The sequence below is a fragment of the Fukomys damarensis genome, unplaced genomic scaffold (genome assembly GCF_012274545.1).
Source record: "Fukomys damarensis isolate Sample0158 unplaced genomic scaffold, DMR_v1.0_HiC HiC_scaffold_12, whole genome shotgun sequence".
NCBI classification, from domain to species: domain Eukaryota; kingdom Metazoa; phylum Chordata; class Mammalia; order Rodentia; family Bathyergidae; genus Fukomys; species Fukomys damarensis.
This window is the reverse complement of record NW_022900924.1, coordinates 6,563,263-6,580,875: the sequence shown is the minus strand read 5'-3', so window position 1 is coordinate 6,580,875 and position 17,613 is coordinate 6,563,263. Positions and strand designations below refer to the sequence as shown.

Genomic DNA, 17,613 nt, shown 5'->3' with positions numbered 1-17,613 from the left:
ATTTTACTGCTTCTACCAAACTGGAGTGACTCTATGACTTTAAAGAGACTCTATAATACCTTACTAGTCTATCTTTTTAAATACCAGGGACTGAAGATAGGGCACTGCACTGAGCTACACACCCAGCCCTTTTTCTTTTTTCAGAAAGGGTCCTGCTGTGTAGTTCAGGCTGGCCTTGAACTCACTGTGTAGCTTAGGTTGGCTTCAAACTTGCAGGATTCTTCTGCCTAAGTCTCCCAAGTACTGGGATTACAAGTGTAGGCCACCATGCCTAACTAGCCCTGTCTGTCTGTCTGTCTCTTCAATCTTGTCTTTACTGCCTCCTAATACAGTAGATACAACCTCCGCTGTTCTCTAAATCTGCAGGACCTTCTACCCACTGCATGCCTGACCCCTCACTTACCTCTTTTGTATATTTGCTCAAGTTACTCCCCCGCAACCCACCTGAAACCCTCAAGGTCCTGCCAAAATTTTATCTTTATAGGAAACCTCTAACATTTCACTCATAACTCTCAATGTTCAAATTTCATAATGCAGGTTGATTGCCTCTTATTTCAAATGCTTTGGATCAGAAGAATTTAAGATTACAGTTTTTAGGATTTTAGGATAACTGCGTAGGCTTCACTAGTTGAGCATCTCTAATTAAAAAACCTGTAATTCAAAACTTTTGGAACACAATGTCTACATGCCAAAACTTTTGCATTTTAAACTTTTTCAGATTAGGGATGCTCAATCTATACTTACTTCTGTGCTCAATCATTCTAGTGAAAAATAAAATTACTCAAGTGCTTAAGAAAAGGAATTGTTTCTCTTATTCTGTCAGTATCTTCTATATCATCTGCCCAATTCTACACAGAGAAGAGATGAATCAACATTTACTAATACAAAAAGAAAGAGCAAACACACTGTTGAGATGCCTTTATTTACAAGCTCATCATTTATTCTTTAAAGCTTGAGAAGGTAGCCATGAAATACACCAACCTTATGCGGCTTCGAGTGGTTGGGGTCACAGATGCTGTGGGAGAGGAGGACAGGGACAGCTGTGGTGATGTGGTTCCCATAGCCATAAGAGAGGCTGGCGATGCTCCATCAGGTGCAGAGATGTCCCGTTTCATTTCCTCACTACTTCGTCGAGACACTGAATGTAAGAACAGTCATTATACATTTTATATCAAAACATTTTAATCTCATTTCTTAAGATATATGCTTCTCAAGATTCCAAACAGAACAAGTATTACCTTGTAAGAGAATAAGCTAGCACTTTTTTTTAAATTAGTGATGATGAAAAGGACTTAATTTTTCATGAAAAGTTATCTGTGAAAGACTATACACCTAACAGAAATATGCACTGAATCCCACCTTTCCCGTGGAGCTGTCTTCCCCATCACTGTACCACTCACAGTATCTACCAAGCACACAGTGAGTACTGTATAAATGTCTACTTAGTTACAACTAAAAACCAGACCAATATTTGGAACTGTTCATTCCTGCCCAATACCTATAATTAAAACCACTACAACCCTTCAGAACTTAGCCAAACATACAGTTAAGAGGACAGAAAGGAAATAAGCTTTATTATAGGGTAATACATCTAATTCTTCTTTTGATACTGGGGATCAAACTCAGGACCTTGCGCTTGTGAAGCAGGCAGCAACACCACTGAACTAAATCCCTGGCCAGGCTACCCATGATTCCGAGTCAGGCCACATTTTAAAAAACAAATCAACGAGACAGAAAACAAAAAGGTCAACTACTGGGAAATAGCAACAATCTTTAAGGCAAGTCCTATTTTGAATGTCTGACATAGTAAGACACTATATCCTGTTAGAATTAAAAATCCCTGAGAACTGTTAGGCGGAAACAGCCACTTTGCCCTCTGATAACAGCAGTAACAAAAGCAGCTTTCAGCAAGATGGCATTGAGTAAATATGAGAAAAGGAAATAATGGAAACAAAGGGAGGTGTGGAGGGGTAGAAGACGGCAGGGGAATGGGGAAAAAATAAGAACCAAGATAAATCACATAAAGGTACAAATTCCCAATGATGAATGTCATCGTACTGTACACCTAAAATGTATCAATAAATTTTAAAAAAGAATACACAGCCAAAGGGCATGCTAGACAGTGACAAACTTTAATGAGTTAAAAAATATAAACAAACAAACAAACAAATTGGGTATTACATTGCCAGGTGCTGAAGACCTGGGTTGAGCAGACAGTTAAGAAGTGAGATACCAGACAGAGTCCCCAACTTCAGGCAATCCTTTTTGTCACCTCAGAAGAGGACGAAGCCACAGAAGCTGTTAACTACCATTCCTGGGCTGATTTTAATGTAACCAATGTTCCACAGCAGTAGATTTTTCGGATTTTTAAAAACTGTTCCCATTTTATTTTCTAACATTTGTTGATGATTTCAGGATAGTAACAGCAGCACATGACTCTCCATTAGCAAAGTGATGCCCTTTAAGGTTCAAAGGGGGCAGATGCTTCCTTCTATTACATAACCTTAGAATGAAATGCTGGCATATTTCTGGCATAATTTTCTCATTGTTTTTTGGTTTTGGTTCTTTTTATGCCTTGAGCCAGTAGTATCTTTTCAGTGGTATGCTAGGAAACTGAATGAAAAAAAACCTCTCAAAATTGTACATGAAACAGAAAAGACTGAGAATCTGAAGGACTCTGTTACAAGAAAAGCACACAGAAAAAGGCTTAAGGATGGTAATTTTATTTGATCACAGAATTTCTCGCTATTTTAAAGACTTGCAATGTATATAAACTGTACTAAGTCCTGACCCACAGAAAATACAAAATAAATGTATATCCTATTATGTTGGAAAGCAAAGCAAGCAAATTGTACTTAGCTCACTCTATGTCTAAGTGTGACATTAACTACAGCGTGACTGAGCTCAAGAGATTTCTCCTTTTGTAGCTATTCAATTTCTAGTTGTCCTATTAAGTGTAAATAAAGGCCACAAAGAAAAATAATATAAGCAACTGATAAACTGAAGTGTCATCTCCAGATTACAAAGAAAGCTAATCAAATTCATCATTACAGACGTCTTTAGGATCCTGGGAAGTTTAGTCTCCTGAAATATTTTTTAGGTGCTTTGAAACAACCCTTCAAAATCAGTTCTGAGATACCTTAGGATAAATATTCTTTTTCAGCTCTATCAACTTTGTATGAACCTATATTTTTAACATGTCATCCAATACATCCAATATTTAAAAACTTCTGGAGAAAACTTTTACAAGAAAATCTCAGCTGGGCTTGGTAGCACATCTCGTAGTCTCAGCTATTCAGCAGGCTAGGGTGGGAGGACTGAAAGTTCAAGGCTAGGATGGGTAATTCAATGAGACCCTGTCTCAAAAACAGAAAAGGAGCCAGGTGTGTGGTAGCACATGCTTATAATCCCAACATTCAAGAGGCTGAGGCAGGAGGATCATTGTGAGTTTGAGGCCAGCCTGGGCTACAGAGTGAGTTCAAGGCCAGCCTGAGCTACATGGTGAGACCTTTTCTCAAAAATTAAAAAAAAAAAGGAAAGAAATAAGATATAGCTCAGTGGTAGAGTACTTGTTTAACATGTGTGAGGTGCTGAATTCAATCCCCAGTAGAATGGAAAAAAGAGAAAGTGGAGAAAGAGAGGGAAAGCGCAAAGGAAGGAAGGAAAGAAGAAAAGAAGTGGGGGGATTCAGCACAAGTCATTACCTGAGATGGTCTTGGCACTTTCCATAGCAGGTACTCTTGGGAGAGAAGCAGGTCGGCTAGTTGACGATGTTCTTAACAGATGTTCTGCAGAGTGGGGAAAAGTCACAACAAAGAAATCTGTGCTAAATGGTGAATAGTAAAGGTTCAAGGACGGTGAGTTGCCCTCTCAAACCTCCAACTCATTATTCCTCCCATTTCAGGACACTGACAATTCTCCATAGTCTGCTTATCCAAAACTCTCACAGATAAGGAACGCAGAAAAACTTTTCAACATGTCATCTCTAGGGATGAGACAATCTACACATATGGATACTTCTAAGTTATTGACTATCACTTAGCTCTCCAATGCAATTCAAACAAAATTTTAGGGAGAGTCTTCAATGCTTAGCATATGGACTGTATGTAGTCTGAGTGCAATAATAAAGCATCATTTTTGAGAATTTTGGAGAGAAGTTGGGACATAAGCAGACATGGCCTCTGCCATCTATATTTACAGCTGCACCTTGTCCTATGCCTCCCTGGTTCTCCAAACACAGCCTGCATGGGAGCTTCTTTCTGTCCTTGCTCACTGCCATGAGCTATCCCCCGCTACTCTTCCCGCACACATCTCACCTTATGCACAGGCCTGACAGAGGGTGTCTAATGGCCAGGATACACAGCAGCAGGCACAAGGACAGACTAGAAGTGTTCACTTGGCTAAGGTCTGCTGTGTTAGTATATGCGACTAGAGTGAGGGAAAATACTTTTACATTTAATGAAGACTACTAGCCTTGCTGTCTGAGAATCCCCCCCCCCCGCTTTTTTTCCTTCTTCTTTTCTGGTACTGGGGACTGAACCCAGGACCTTTGCACTGAGCTACATGATCATCCTTTTTTATCCACTGTTGTTTTGTTTTTTTGAGCCAAGTTCTCACTAAGTCAGCAAGTTGTCCAGGCTGGGTTGAACCTGCAATCCTGCTGCCTCACCCTTCCAGAGTGCAATTATTACAGGTGTGCAACACCACATATAGCTCACTTCTTTTTATGATTTAACAATTTAAGAGTTAGGGATGTAGCTCAGTGGTAGAACACATACTAAGCATGCATGAGGCCCTGGGTTCAATGGGAGGGGAGACAAATGAATAAATGAACAATTTAAATGATATCCCTCTAAAAATACGTCAAAAGTAACAGCATATGATCTTTCTCTTAAGGCTAGCATAGTTTCACTCCAAATTACATTTTCTAAGATCTGAGGACCCTTTAGTTATATTCAGTGTTTTTGAGGTCTGTAGTAGAAAGGATGTGCTTACTTTCTGAATAAAAGATAGGACAAGTACAGTTTAGCATTATTACGGTGTTCGTATCTTGAACAAATATCACCTTTGTGCAAAGAGCGTATAAGCAACAGTCCTGAACCCTGAGAGCAGTTGGTGTTTATCATTACAGGAAGAACATATTATGCACAAGGTTGACTGTCAAAACAAAGTTAGCAGAACGTGAAGATAACAGGAAGAAGAAATCAACATTTTAAATTTAATCAAAACGTCCATTCTACAACTGTGAAACTAAATGACCACTTCCCTAAAAATCTTAAGTATTGGGGAACTGGGTTGAGGAAGGGGGAAGAAGAAAATCTTGAGTCTCCCAGAAAACACCACAGAAAACTAAGTGAAAACCAAGGTTAAAACGATAAATTAAAACAGGGAATGTTAGCTCAGAGACAGTATACACCTCGTTCATTCCCTAAATGAAAAATCTTTTTGGCTGTCTTATCCCATCTTTTCCTTTTTTACTATGTACTCTACATGCACATGATTCAAAACATGTTCATGAAATGATACATGGCCCTAACACCTGGTTACGGTCAGTCTTTTCCTTACTGCATGTCTAAGGAGTCACGCCTGTCTCGATTCTGCAGGTAGTCCTTGCTAGAGCCCAACAGCTAATTATTTTTTCACATAGTTTTTCATTTCTAATATTTGGTTAGACAAAATACATCTTTTATAAACAAACCCAGCATAAGGCCAACAACACTAAAAGGAACAAAAAGCAAGAAAAAGCCTAGGGTTGCCCCTTACTGGGCCTCAGGGTCTTTCTACCCTTGGGCATCAGCATAGGTCCCCGTTTCTGAGCACCAGAACTAGGTATGAACAGAGAAACAAGCCCTGAAATGTCGAAGTGTCTTTGCATATTGCGTTGGCTCATGGACTCACATGCACGGGCCTCCTCTGAAGTGCCATTTGTACAGGCCTGAGCAGATCTGTGGAGAGGAGTTTCCTCCTCCCAGGAAAGGGCTTACTCTCACCAAAAGTCCAATGGACCCATGGTCCTGCTTGTGACAATCAGCAAGGTTGGCTGTAACTTCCTGGCTGCTGTGGTTGGAATGTCATCGTGCAGGGGAAGGGGCTCCCTGTGGTGCCAAGCAGGTCTGGGGCAGAAGAGATCTTGGGCAGTAGCTGAGAGGACATAATGACGTCACCGCTTGGGGCCTCTTGTTACTTGGCACAAAAAAAGGCCTTGTTGGATTGGAGATACAGGTGCAGAAAAAGTGCTGATGTAAACACTCACTCCAGGCTCAGTAGGGAGCAGCTCGGCTTCCCCTGTGAAGCTTGCTGAGGATCGATGTGCAAGTCCCAGGCTGGCTCTGCTACTGGAGAAAAGCCTGGCCAGTGGGGCAGCCCCCGACCTGCTAGGACCACGGATCCGGAAGGGCTGGATGAGTCACCCCTACCTGCCCACCTGTCCCGAGGCAACCACAGCCACTTTGGTGACACATGTGGTATGATAACTTACTTCCTCTCCCTTTTGTTTTCCAAAGTTACAGGAAAAACATGGCCTACAACTAACTATCTCTAGAGGTAGAGAGAGAGAGGAGGATCAACCCAGTGATTTATAAAGGAACCTACATGGAGATGACAAACCTGTTAATGCACAGAACCACCTGACTTGAGGGCTCTGCTGCTTATCAACACAGTGACTCAGTCTCAAAGCTCAAGGTTTCTGCCAATCCTATCTGCTCTTAAACTCTGAGAAGCGTATCTTCACATTACTTCCCTCAACCAATTCTGTCCCAAGCTAGTGGAATTTGCTATCAAGGGTAGACATAGTTTTCTGATTTTGCCAGAGTGGACAAAGTATGAAAACTGCCCATTTTCCTTAACTTTTTCCCCAAAGCACCCTAAATCAATATAGTGAAATAGTAGGGACAAAACTGGAGTACAAAAAAGCCACCCCACGCCTGTCCCAATTAGGCTTTAGCCACATCCTCTTAACTATGTATTCACCCTTGTCTCGCTCAAAGATTGTGGGATTTAGCCACCTGGCTTGGAATATTAGAGAACTTTTCATCGTAAAGCTCAAGCCTGACCATAAAACCCCTATAAAAATGGGGTGGGTGGTATTAAGGGCTGCAGCTGGCCCAGCATGTGGTACCGCTGCTGGGGTCCAGGAGACGATTTCCCGAGAGACCCTTATGCTCTGGGTCCTTGGAGGCAGTTGCTGGGTTTTGACAGTACTATGTCTTCAGACCCACTGGTGCCACAGCAGGGAAAAGTGGGGGCAGCATCTCTGGTGAGCTTGGGGAAGCAGCGACGATTCCAACAGAATCTTTGTGAGGTCCTCAGAGAAAGCAGCAAACAGCTGGGGCCCACCTTGCCTTCCCAATGGCTGGTCTTCATCAGGGCTTGGGCCTTTCCTTTCCTTTCTCACACACAGACAGTGGGTTCTTGTGACAGTCCACACACCTGACCTACTGCACTGGCAGACTGGAAGGGGAAACCCGATGAGATGCCTGGAGAAATGGCCAGGGTAGACCCACTGCACAGGCCACAGCACATCACAGAGGCCTGGAAGGTGGGGCAGGGGCAGCTTGGGCAGAACTGTTACACATCGGCCCTCCCACTCTGATGGGCTTCCACTTCTTCGGGTACCACCTGCAGGAGTTCACAGTTCTTTCCTCGCAAATGATGTTTTAGAAATTTCCTGAGTTCACTCTTGCCTCCGATCCACTCAGGAATCTTGAGTGTGGAGTCAAGGTTGTAGTAGACACCTCCTACCTCTTGGGCACAGATCCAATGCTGCCTTTTGTGGGGCAACTTAAGTGGTCCCCATCACAGGCTGGAAGGCAGATTTGTGATGAAGCCCTTGACATTAGTGAGAGCAATGACAGTGGCATCCCCGTGCTTGTCCCACCAAACAGCTTTGTGGCCTGTGGTCTGAAGTGCTGCCGTAATGATGTTCACATCGTAGTTACCATTTCCCAGCATGCTCTTCTTGCGCGGTATCACCATGGTGTTTGGAGACAACCTCTGGAAAATCTGTGTGAAGGCGTTACTGTCTTGGAAAACATTATTGAGGGTAGGTAGAGCACAAAGTTCCCTGAGCTGCTTCTCATGGTAGATCTGTGAGGGTGCTGCCTGGGGCAACTCCAAGGATTCAGATTTGGCCTTGTCTCCTTTCCATGGCACACACAACTCATGTTTTTTTGTTTTAGGTTCCAGAAAGGGCTGCAAACACCCCATTCTTCCTTCCTGATAAAGACAGAAACTTCGCCACATTCCTGAGGTCCACCTTATTCTCTGGTGTCTATGATTTATGCTTTGTCACTTGGAGCACCACAGTCAAAGTGAAGGGTTTTTTTGGGGGGTGGTGGTTTGAGACAGGGTCTCACTATGTAGTTAAGACTGTCCTGGAACTCACTATGTAGCCCAGGCTGGTCTCGAACTCTCAGTGATCCTCCTGATTCAACCTCCCGAGTGCTGGGATTACAGGCATGTGCCACCACCCCCGGCAAAGTGAAGGGTTTTTAAAAAATCATATAAAATAAAAGACCTTGTTGCTCTTTCCCCACCCTCCTCCAGAAAGACAGTATTTCCTTGCTGTGTCTTCCTCTCTGTAAATGCCAACCAGGCCTGAATGCAGGATGACCAACTGGAAAACAGATCATATCTCTCCTTTTCTCTCATTTCTTTCCAATCACAAAGCCACTGAATCAAGAGACAAAGCCTAGGAGGCGGTGGATAAAATGCACTATGAGAGCACTTAGAGGTGGCCAGCTAGTGTAGGGTGGCAGGCCACTCTGGGGCCGCTTTCCATCCCCTCTGGCACAGTGGCATAGTGGGCACTGCTCCTCCAGAAGTGTGGACTCTGGTCCTCTCATCGCAGGCCCCACAGGGACAGCTCTCCGTCACTGCCAGCTGCCTTCACCACCACCTGGACCTGTGGGCTGCCACCTGGGCTGTGTGAGGGCAGGCTGCCAGGACTCAATTTTTTGAGAATGTGCAATAGCCTAGAATTACACACCTGCGATTCCAGAACTCTGAAGCTAAGCAAGAAGATAACAAGTTTGAGCCTAGCCTGGGCAATTAGCCAATCAGTAAGATAATCTCTCAAAATAAAAAATAAAATTAAAAAGGGGTAGGGATATAGCTTAGTGCAACAATTTGTCAACACAGTGACAAGTTGCAAAAGCCCGTATTTAATTTCCGATACAAAAAAAGAAAGAAGGAAGACAGACAAAGAGGGATGGAGGAAGGGAAAAAAGAAAAGAAAGGAAAGAATAGAGGGAATAAAGGAGGACGGGGAGAAGGAAAAAAGTGAGGGAGGAAAGGAGAAAGAGAGAGAGAGGAAGGGACAGAAGAAAGGAAGAAAAAGAAATAAAAGAGTACAAAAAACCCCCCCTGAAAACTCAAGTTATTTTAGAATTATTTATGCCTGTAATGACAGTACTTGGGAGGCTGAGGCAGAAAGACTGCAAGTTCAAGGTCAGCCTGTACTGCAACAGCAAGTTTAAGGCTATCTTGGACTACACAAGTGAGACCCTATCTCAAAAAAAAAAAAAATAAAAAAAAAAAATAAATAAATAAATAAATTAAATTAAATTTTAAAAATCTGGACTTAATAGAAAGACAGGAGACAGGAGACAAAATATGCCCTCATGGAACACTGAGTCTAGGGCCAAAATCAGACACTTAACAATCTATGACAATGGATGGATGCTAGGAAAGAATAAGCCAGGGACTCACAAATGGTCTTGAGGGGAGTTCAAAAAGGCCTCTTCAGGAAAGAGTAATTAACAGTTCTTATACAGGCACAGGAGTGCTTGGACGGGAAAGTATTCCCAGCTTAGCATAAAGCACAATTCTGACATACAGAAAGCAAAGGGAACAACAGAGCAAGGAAAAGTTAGGCAGAAAAAAAGTAGGGTACAGAATATGGGCCTTATCCTGTTGGCAGGGAGAGTCAATGAAGGCTTCATTCTGTCTGCGGTTGACTAGAAAGGCTCATAAAGGATAAGGAGTGAGATGCTATAGCCAAGAGCTGGAAAAGATGTGAAGATTCAAGAGTTCTTTAACAAGGTAGAATCAACAGTCTGGCTGACCAACTGGATATGGAGGTAAGAAGGACAGATACCATGCACAGAAATAAGAAAGGTGAGAGATTATTATTAAAGGAAGAGAGATGAACACACGAAATTTGAGAATATGAGATATCTAAGGAAGGATGTAGAATGGGCAATCACAGCTAGAACTTTACAAAAAAAAGTTTGAAGTAAACACATAGTTTTGGAAATTATCAGCATAAGTGATGGAGAGAGAGTGTATTTGGTGACACAGAGACCACTGATAATCCTGGTCAGAGTAACTGAATACAGTGCTAGGGACAGAAGTAAGATTAGAATGTGTTGAGGAGTGAGTGGGAGTTGGAAAATGTGGAGATAAACTGCAAAGGTAAAGGAGAAGGTATAATAGCTTGTGGGTGAGAGAGGGAAAATTTAGTTTATCTTAATGTAAGAAAGATGTGAGCATTTTACATGATGGTACATGCCCATAATCCCAGCACCCTGGGAGGCCGAGATCAGAGGACGGTGAGTTCAGGCCCAGCCTGGGCAACTTAGCAACACCCTGTTTCAAAATAAAAAAGGGGCTTGGAATGTGACTCAGCACAATGGCTCTGAGTTCACTGCATAGTACTAAAGACGGATGGACAGACAGATGGACAGACAAAAGAGAAGAGAGAAGAGAGGAGAGGAGGGGAGAGGAGAGTGATGTGAGCATTTCAAAATGATGACAGAAGGGAACCAGTAAAGCTGAAGATGAAAAAGGGGATAATCAATCAATAAAATGAGGACAACAGCATCTGAGAAAGCCCAAAGGGATAAATAAGATCTAGGGCTCAGATAAAGAGATAAACCTAGTAAGAAATATACTATTACTGTTCACTCTCATGGAAAGTTGAAGATAGTATGAGCATACCAACTATGCTATTTAATTCTCTTATTCTAGAACGCAAATAAACAGGTACAGAGAAAAACAAAAAGCACTGGGTGAGTTTCCTAGTGTTTAATATTTTGCTGTTTTTGCATGAGTATAGGCTTTGACGGAGGCCAACTAGGGCAACTAAAATTTGGTGGAAAATCTTTAGTCTTACTACAACATATCTTGGAAAAACCATATATTTAGGAAAGCAAGGAGTTAAAATACCAGAAAAGAACAAAAAAGGAACCCACATTTTGTCTATAAATTTCTGCCTAAATCTCTCATGGACCTCTGAAATCCACAAGTACTCACACTTCAGGGAGTTAATGACAAAATAGGTGAATGGGTATCTCCCCTGCAGGAGAGAATCTGAAGTTTGAGGTGAGTGAAATTAACCACTTGCTAAAACAAAAACCAACCTCTGTAGAGGGCACATAACAATCTACAACGTGATCTACAATGCCCAGAAAACAACCCCAAATTACTAGATATGCAAAAAAAAAGAAATCTAGGTACAGTGGTGCATGCCTGTATTCTCTGGGAGGCTAAAGTAGGAAGACGGTGAATTTGAGCCCAACCTGGGCAACTTAGCAACACCCTGTCTCAAATAAAAAGCTGGGATGTAGTTCGGTATAAAGCCTTGGGATCATTTTCAGCACTGAAAAAATAAAAAAGCCTCATACAGTATTTTAAAAAATGGAAACTTATGTGATGATGGCCTGTATGTTGCATTTAGCAGAAAAGAATTTTAAGGCAGGCATTAAAAATATAATCAATGTCATGAAAATACGCTCTTAACAAATTAAGAAATAAATCTTAGCTGAAAGAATTCTAGGAGTACAAAATAGGAACTCCCTGAGATGCAATGCGAAAAGCAGTCAAAAGATGAATGTGGAGCCAGGCATGGCGGCACACGCCTATAATCCCAGCACTTGGGAGGCTGAGGCAGGAGGAACGCTGTGAGTTCAAAATCAACCAGGGCTACACAGTGAGCTCAAGGCCATGCTGAAATATATAATGAAACCCTCTGTCTCAGAGAGAAGGCCATCTGGAAAAATAGTTCCCATTCAAGAAACAAATTGTTGCTAGATGAACTGCAAGTCTGTACTACACTGAACACAATCACAGTAACAATGAATATCCAACCCAATGTATCTCCTGAGTAGACTAAATAAAACTACCATAGTTTAAGATCTATTGGGAGGAAAGAGAAACACATTCCAAGGCATGAAATCACTACATTTCATGTAAGATACTCAACTTCTACCAAAGAATTGTAAAAATATAAAGCATAAGGAAGAAAACATCATATTTAGCTCACTACATCAAGGCACATGTAATTTTTTATTTTTATTTTTGGTACTGGGGATCGAACTCGGGTCCTTCTGCTTGCAAGGCAGGTGCTGGAACCACTGAGCTAAATCCCCAGCCCCACATGTGATTTTTTAAAAAAAAGATTCAGGCTGGGATTTAGCTCAGTGGTCCTGCAGCAAGTACAAGGTCGTGAGTTTGATCTCCAGTACCAAAAAAAAAAAAAAAAGATACATCTTAGAAATTCTAAGCTCCTATCACAGTATGGGTTACCACAATGGCATTTAATGGCTAAGAATCAGTTGCTTGTTCTTAGTTTTTAGTACACAAAGGCATACTACTCTGCCATAAAGAACGATAAACCTGAGTCATTTGTAATAAATGGGATGCATCTTTTTTGTTGTTGTTTTGTTTTTTGAGATAAAGTTTCACCATGTAGTCCAAGCTGCCTTTAACTCAAGGTTATCCTCCTATCTCAGCCTGCCAAATGCTGGGATCACAGGTATGTGTGTATCACCATGCCCAGCAAGGAATGCATCATGAGATTATAATGTTAAGTGAAATAAATCAGACACACAACCTTAAATATTGCATAGCTTCTCTTAAATGAGAAACCCAAATTATAAATAAAGACAGACAATAAGAAACAGGAAATACATCTTTCTCAAATGGAAAGTGTATCAAGAGACAGAGGGTGGGGGAATAGAAAAAGGAATTAAGATGTGTTATGTGCATGTATCAACTCTACACAAATGATGTAAACATTATGTACTGCAAACGTGCTAATAAAGAAAAAAAAGCCCACTGTATCAATACTTCCCAGATAAAAATTCACTTAAAGTGTTTTCCCTGCCTCCCGTATTTCCAATATTCTAACTAAGCCCTATCAAGGCAGTATAAGAGGCTAGATTAGGAATGAGATCAGCATTAATACAAGCTGCAGACATACATCCATGCCCAATGGTACTGTCATGAATACATCACCAGACAACAAAGTGAGGACAGCCAGGAACAGACTCTTACGGCATTTAGTTTGTCTTAAATAACTTGGCCCATAGACCTTCCACACACAAAAGTCAAGCAGAAAATAGAAATATCTAAATGGTTTTAATTCTTTGTCCTGTTTCCTCAGTTGATTCTTTCCTAAAAGTCACCTGGGGTACTTGGGGAAATGGGATTTCCAAGCTCCCTTTCTTGGATGGTGTAGGATTTTGTATTTTAGGAAGTCACTCCACAAGCAAGATGAGTCCAGAAAGCAGCCATAGAGCAGCAACAAGGGCTGGCTGAAGACAGGGATTGCTCCCAAGATCCTGAGTTACTTCTTAGAGGTCACCTGGGTCATGAGGACTTGATACCCTCCACTGTCTCAGAATCACCCAGTACCCTCCAGATGTTGATGTCTTCCACTGGGCTTTTCAGGCTAGCACTACAAAGCTGTGGCCAAGCTAGAACAAAGGCTCTAGAACACTGGCAAAGGGTTACACATACTCTTAGGGGCCATGACGTGCCTGGCTCCTGGCTTTGACCATAACTGCATAGAATTCAGATCAAAAAGCCGATTTGACCAATAGAACCAGGACATACATGACTGGAAGCAGAGATGGAGTGCTTCTGACATTAGTTACTGTCCCCGCCCTCAATGAATGTAGCTCTTTGAAGATACCCAGGGCACAACTTATATAGGTGCTTTCTTGCAGCTATTTGTTGGCAGCAAGCAAAATCCTGCAGAGCTTGGTTGCCTAAAATCTTTGACTTGTAAACTCAAGACTTATCATTCTTAGCCACTTGTGTCACTAAGAAAAAGTTCACACAGATACTGTAGTAATATACAATTTTTTTTTTTTTTTGTTACTGGGGATCGAACTCGGGTCCTTGTACTTGCGAGGCAGGTGCCAGAACCACTGAGCCAAATCCCTGGCCCATAGTAATAAAGTCTAACAGTGGGGGGAGGGAGGAAAGGAGACATAAAGTTAAGATATGTCATGTACATGCACGAACTTTTCCATGATGAATGTAATCACTATGTACTGTATAAAATCTAACTGTGGACATTTAGTATGGGGTAAAGTTTATACTGAGCACTTTTAGGTTTAACTCTCCTTTCATTCTCTCATTTCACAATTTTTTATAAAGAGCTCAGGATTTTTATAGGTGCTGAGAACATTCCAGTGAGCAAAAAAAAAAAAAAAAAAAAAAGCCACAAATCTTATCACACAGACCTTACAATCTAGAGGAATAGGAAAAAGACAATAAAAAATACAAGCCAAAAAATTATGCAAGATGTTAGTGATAAAGTGATAAAATAAGCAAGCAGATAAAGGGTATATGAGAAAACAGTGCTACATGAACATATTCCCAGCTTTAACTATGACATCCAGAGCCACACTGGAGAGGCTCCGCTTGAATGAAGCCTTGAAAGAGAGCCAGAAGAGCCATCTAGATGTCCTTGCAGGAGAACATCCAGGATGAGATCTCTAGATCATGAGTGCGCCATGTTCTTTCTGGTAGGCAAGGATGCCCAGGTGTCTAGGAAGACCGAGTAAATGAGAAAGAGATAAGGCCAGAGAAGTACCTGAGGTCAGGCTGGGAGGGTCTAGAAGCCACCAGAAGAACCCTGACTCTTCCTCTGAAAGAAATAAGGAGCAAGAAGGTCTGAGTAGTTCGGTATGTTCCAACTTCTACTTTCGGGGCTGGGCATGCAGCTTAGTGGTAGACTATTTACCTACTACATGTCAGACCCAATCAAATCTCTAACACTCAAATGGGTAAATAAATAGAAAAATCTATTTTTCAAGCCCTAAGCTTAAGAACAGACTCAGAAGGGCCGGGGATTTGGCTCAGTGCTTCTGCCACCTGCTTCGCAAGCACAAGGGCTCGAGTTCGATCTCTGGTACCCCCCCCTAAAAAAAGTATAGACTGAGAAGATAAGGAATCTTTTGTCAGAATCCAGGTGAGGGATGATGGTGGCTTACACAACAGAAGTGACCAGAGAAGGAAGAGCAATGCTCTGATTCTGGAGAAATTGTGAAAGTAGACCCAGTGGGTTTTCTAAACAAGTGAACAGGTCTAATATGAAAACAGGAAAGGATGACTCCAAGATTTCTGCAGGATGATACTACCATTACCTGAGATGGCAAGGCAATTATATCTACAACAACTTGAGGAATATGAGAACCCTGACCTAGACATATTCAGTCTGAGAATATTCAATACTGAAATGCTGATATCAAGCATACAATTGGACATATGAGCCTGGAACCCAGGAGGGAACAGGTACAGGTACAGATACAAATCTGACAGTATTTTAAGTAGCATTTAAAGCCCTGAGATAGGAGACAATAACAGAGTGAATATAGACAAGGAAATAAGGCCCAGGGCCTGAGCTCTGGGCCATGCCACCATTTAGAGGTCAAGAAGAAGATAGGAGCCAGCACAGGGGATGGAAGAGAAACAGTATGAGAGAGAGAAAGTACAGAGTATGGTGTCAGGAAACCCAGAAAGATGGTTCTGGGAAAGGGAGTTGTTGTGTCTAGATATCTATGTAAAGCCTCACGTGCTCACAAGTGAAGTTTCTCACAGGTAGATGGCTCTAAAGTATGCAATGCTGGGATTAAAGGTGTGTGATCACTACATCAGGATGCTGGTTGGTCTGGCATAGTTCTGAGTGTGGATAATGGGAAGGCTCACCCTGGGTTTGGGTGGCTTAGAAGAGATAGACGGGAGAGGCTGCTGCTGCTGCTCCTGCTGCTCCCCTGTTAGTTCACTGCCTTGCTGCCCTCCTCCTTCTGGTCTGCCAGGGACATTTCTCCTCTGCAGCACCCCTCTGCTGTGCCATCCTGCCTTGGGGCCAGCCAACTAGGAACTGAAACCTCTACAGACAGTAAGCCAAAATAAACCTTTCCTCCTTTAACTTTGGGTATCAGTTATTTTGTCTTAGCAATGAGCAAAGTAAGACAGGAGTGCTCAACAGTGTCAAAAGCTGCTGGCAGATTTGGTGCCACAGCCAAGTAGGTAATGACATCAGTGAAAAACTTCAATAACAGCAGTGTTGGCAGGGTATAGAGGTGGAGGTCTGAAGGGTTAGGAGAGCCCAGGAGGGGAATTTAAGCACGCTGTGAACAAAGTGTTCGTTATAGATGAGAAAATGGCATTAGAGAGTCAAAAGCCAAGCCACAGGGAGACCTGTGAGCCCTGTAACACACTCAAAAGTCCTTTGAGCATCCATCTGGAAGGTGGGATATAAAATGAAGATACAAAGACAAAGCATTCAAATCAATGGGATTTTAAACTTTCCACTATTTGTTGCTTTAGCAAGAGGACCCTCTAAGAACGCAGGTCACAACTGACAAATGAAGCAAAAGCCAAGAAGCAGGCAAGTCTTGGTGTAAAGGTGGCAGCAGTGTCATCTTGTGCGCCACTGCCCCTCAATGAGTATAAAACTAGCTCATCAGGACACTAAAGACTGACAGGTATGGGGCCTGTTCAATTACCAAACCTAACTCTTCAAGTACTGGTGTTACATGCAACTCACAGAGCCAATCCTCTCAGCTCTTTAAATACTTCGCACAAGTGTGCTGACCGCTTATCCATACCTGTTAACAAGACATAGTCCCACTAAGAGAGCCGAACTTCCTTAAGAAGAGAATTCAGTGCACAGAGTTGACTGGGCTTGAGCAGCTAAAAGGAGCCCTTGGGCCCTGGGTGATGTGCATATCTGGGAGTGTCTCCACATCCACCCCAAGCCCCAAGCTAAGTGCTGCCTTTCACAGTGGCATGTCCTGACCCTGTGGCCTGCCTTACCACTGCACATGAAGAGGCAGTGTTGGATAAGAAAAGTACGCAGACCACAAAAGGAAAGGAGATGATTTCTGGTGCCGGCTCTACTGTAAAGAGGTATGTGAGAGTAGGAAAGTCTCTCTCCAAGGAATCCACAGAGTTACTGGACCTCACACCCCAGAGCCACAGCTTCGATTTGCAGCAGAAAGTAGACTGTGGATGAAGCTTTCAGAGCTACTGTTCATTAACAGAGATAACTGATTTCACATTCCATGAACAACTGTGAAGAGTGCCACATGATGATACACACTCCCTACCATCTATTTCAATGTTACGAGTTGCTATGAAAGCTGTATTTATTAATGACTTATTTCCTCATCTAATTAGGACATGTTATTAGCACACTTTTGATAAAGATGTACACCAGATTGGTTGAAATAATGTCAAGAACAAAGAAAGTAATAATTAAGTTAGTCAAAGCAACTAGCAGAATCCAAAAATTAACATCACACACACACACACACACAGGAAAAGAAAGAGGGAGGGGAGGGAGGAAGGGGGGAGAGAGGGGGAGAAGGAGAGGAG

The 17,613-nt window shown here is 42.2% G+C and overlaps 1 protein-coding gene and 1 pseudogene across 3 annotated transcripts in view; both read right to left on the bottom strand.

Annotated features, from left to right (window-relative positions):
- Specc1l (sperm antigen with calponin homology and coiled-coil domains 1 like) overlaps window positions 1–17,613 on the bottom strand; it is a 142,818-nt gene that overhangs the window by 49,462 nt on the left and 75,743 nt on the right. Inside the window, exons 10-14 of one of the 3 annotated variants that reach the window (XM_019204494.2) lie at window positions 13,837–13,863; window positions 5,417–5,453; window positions 3,906–3,929; window positions 3,705–3,791; window positions 982–1,138 (exon numbers count right to left, since the gene is read on the bottom strand). In XM_019204494.2, coding sequence (XP_019060039.1) covers window positions 982–1,138; window positions 3,705–3,791; window positions 3,906–3,929; window positions 5,417–5,453; window positions 13,837–13,863 — 332 coding nt within the window. Of the gene's footprint in view, window positions 1–981; window positions 1,139–3,704; window positions 3,792–3,905; window positions 3,930–5,416; window positions 5,454–13,836; window positions 13,864–14,824; window positions 14,896–16,019; window positions 16,024–17,613 lie in introns of those variants that run through there. The other 2 variants (XM_010603899.2, XM_019204493.2) reach the window with 2 other exon arrangements.
- On the bottom strand, window positions 6,986–8,294 carry LOC104848264 (annotated as a pseudogene).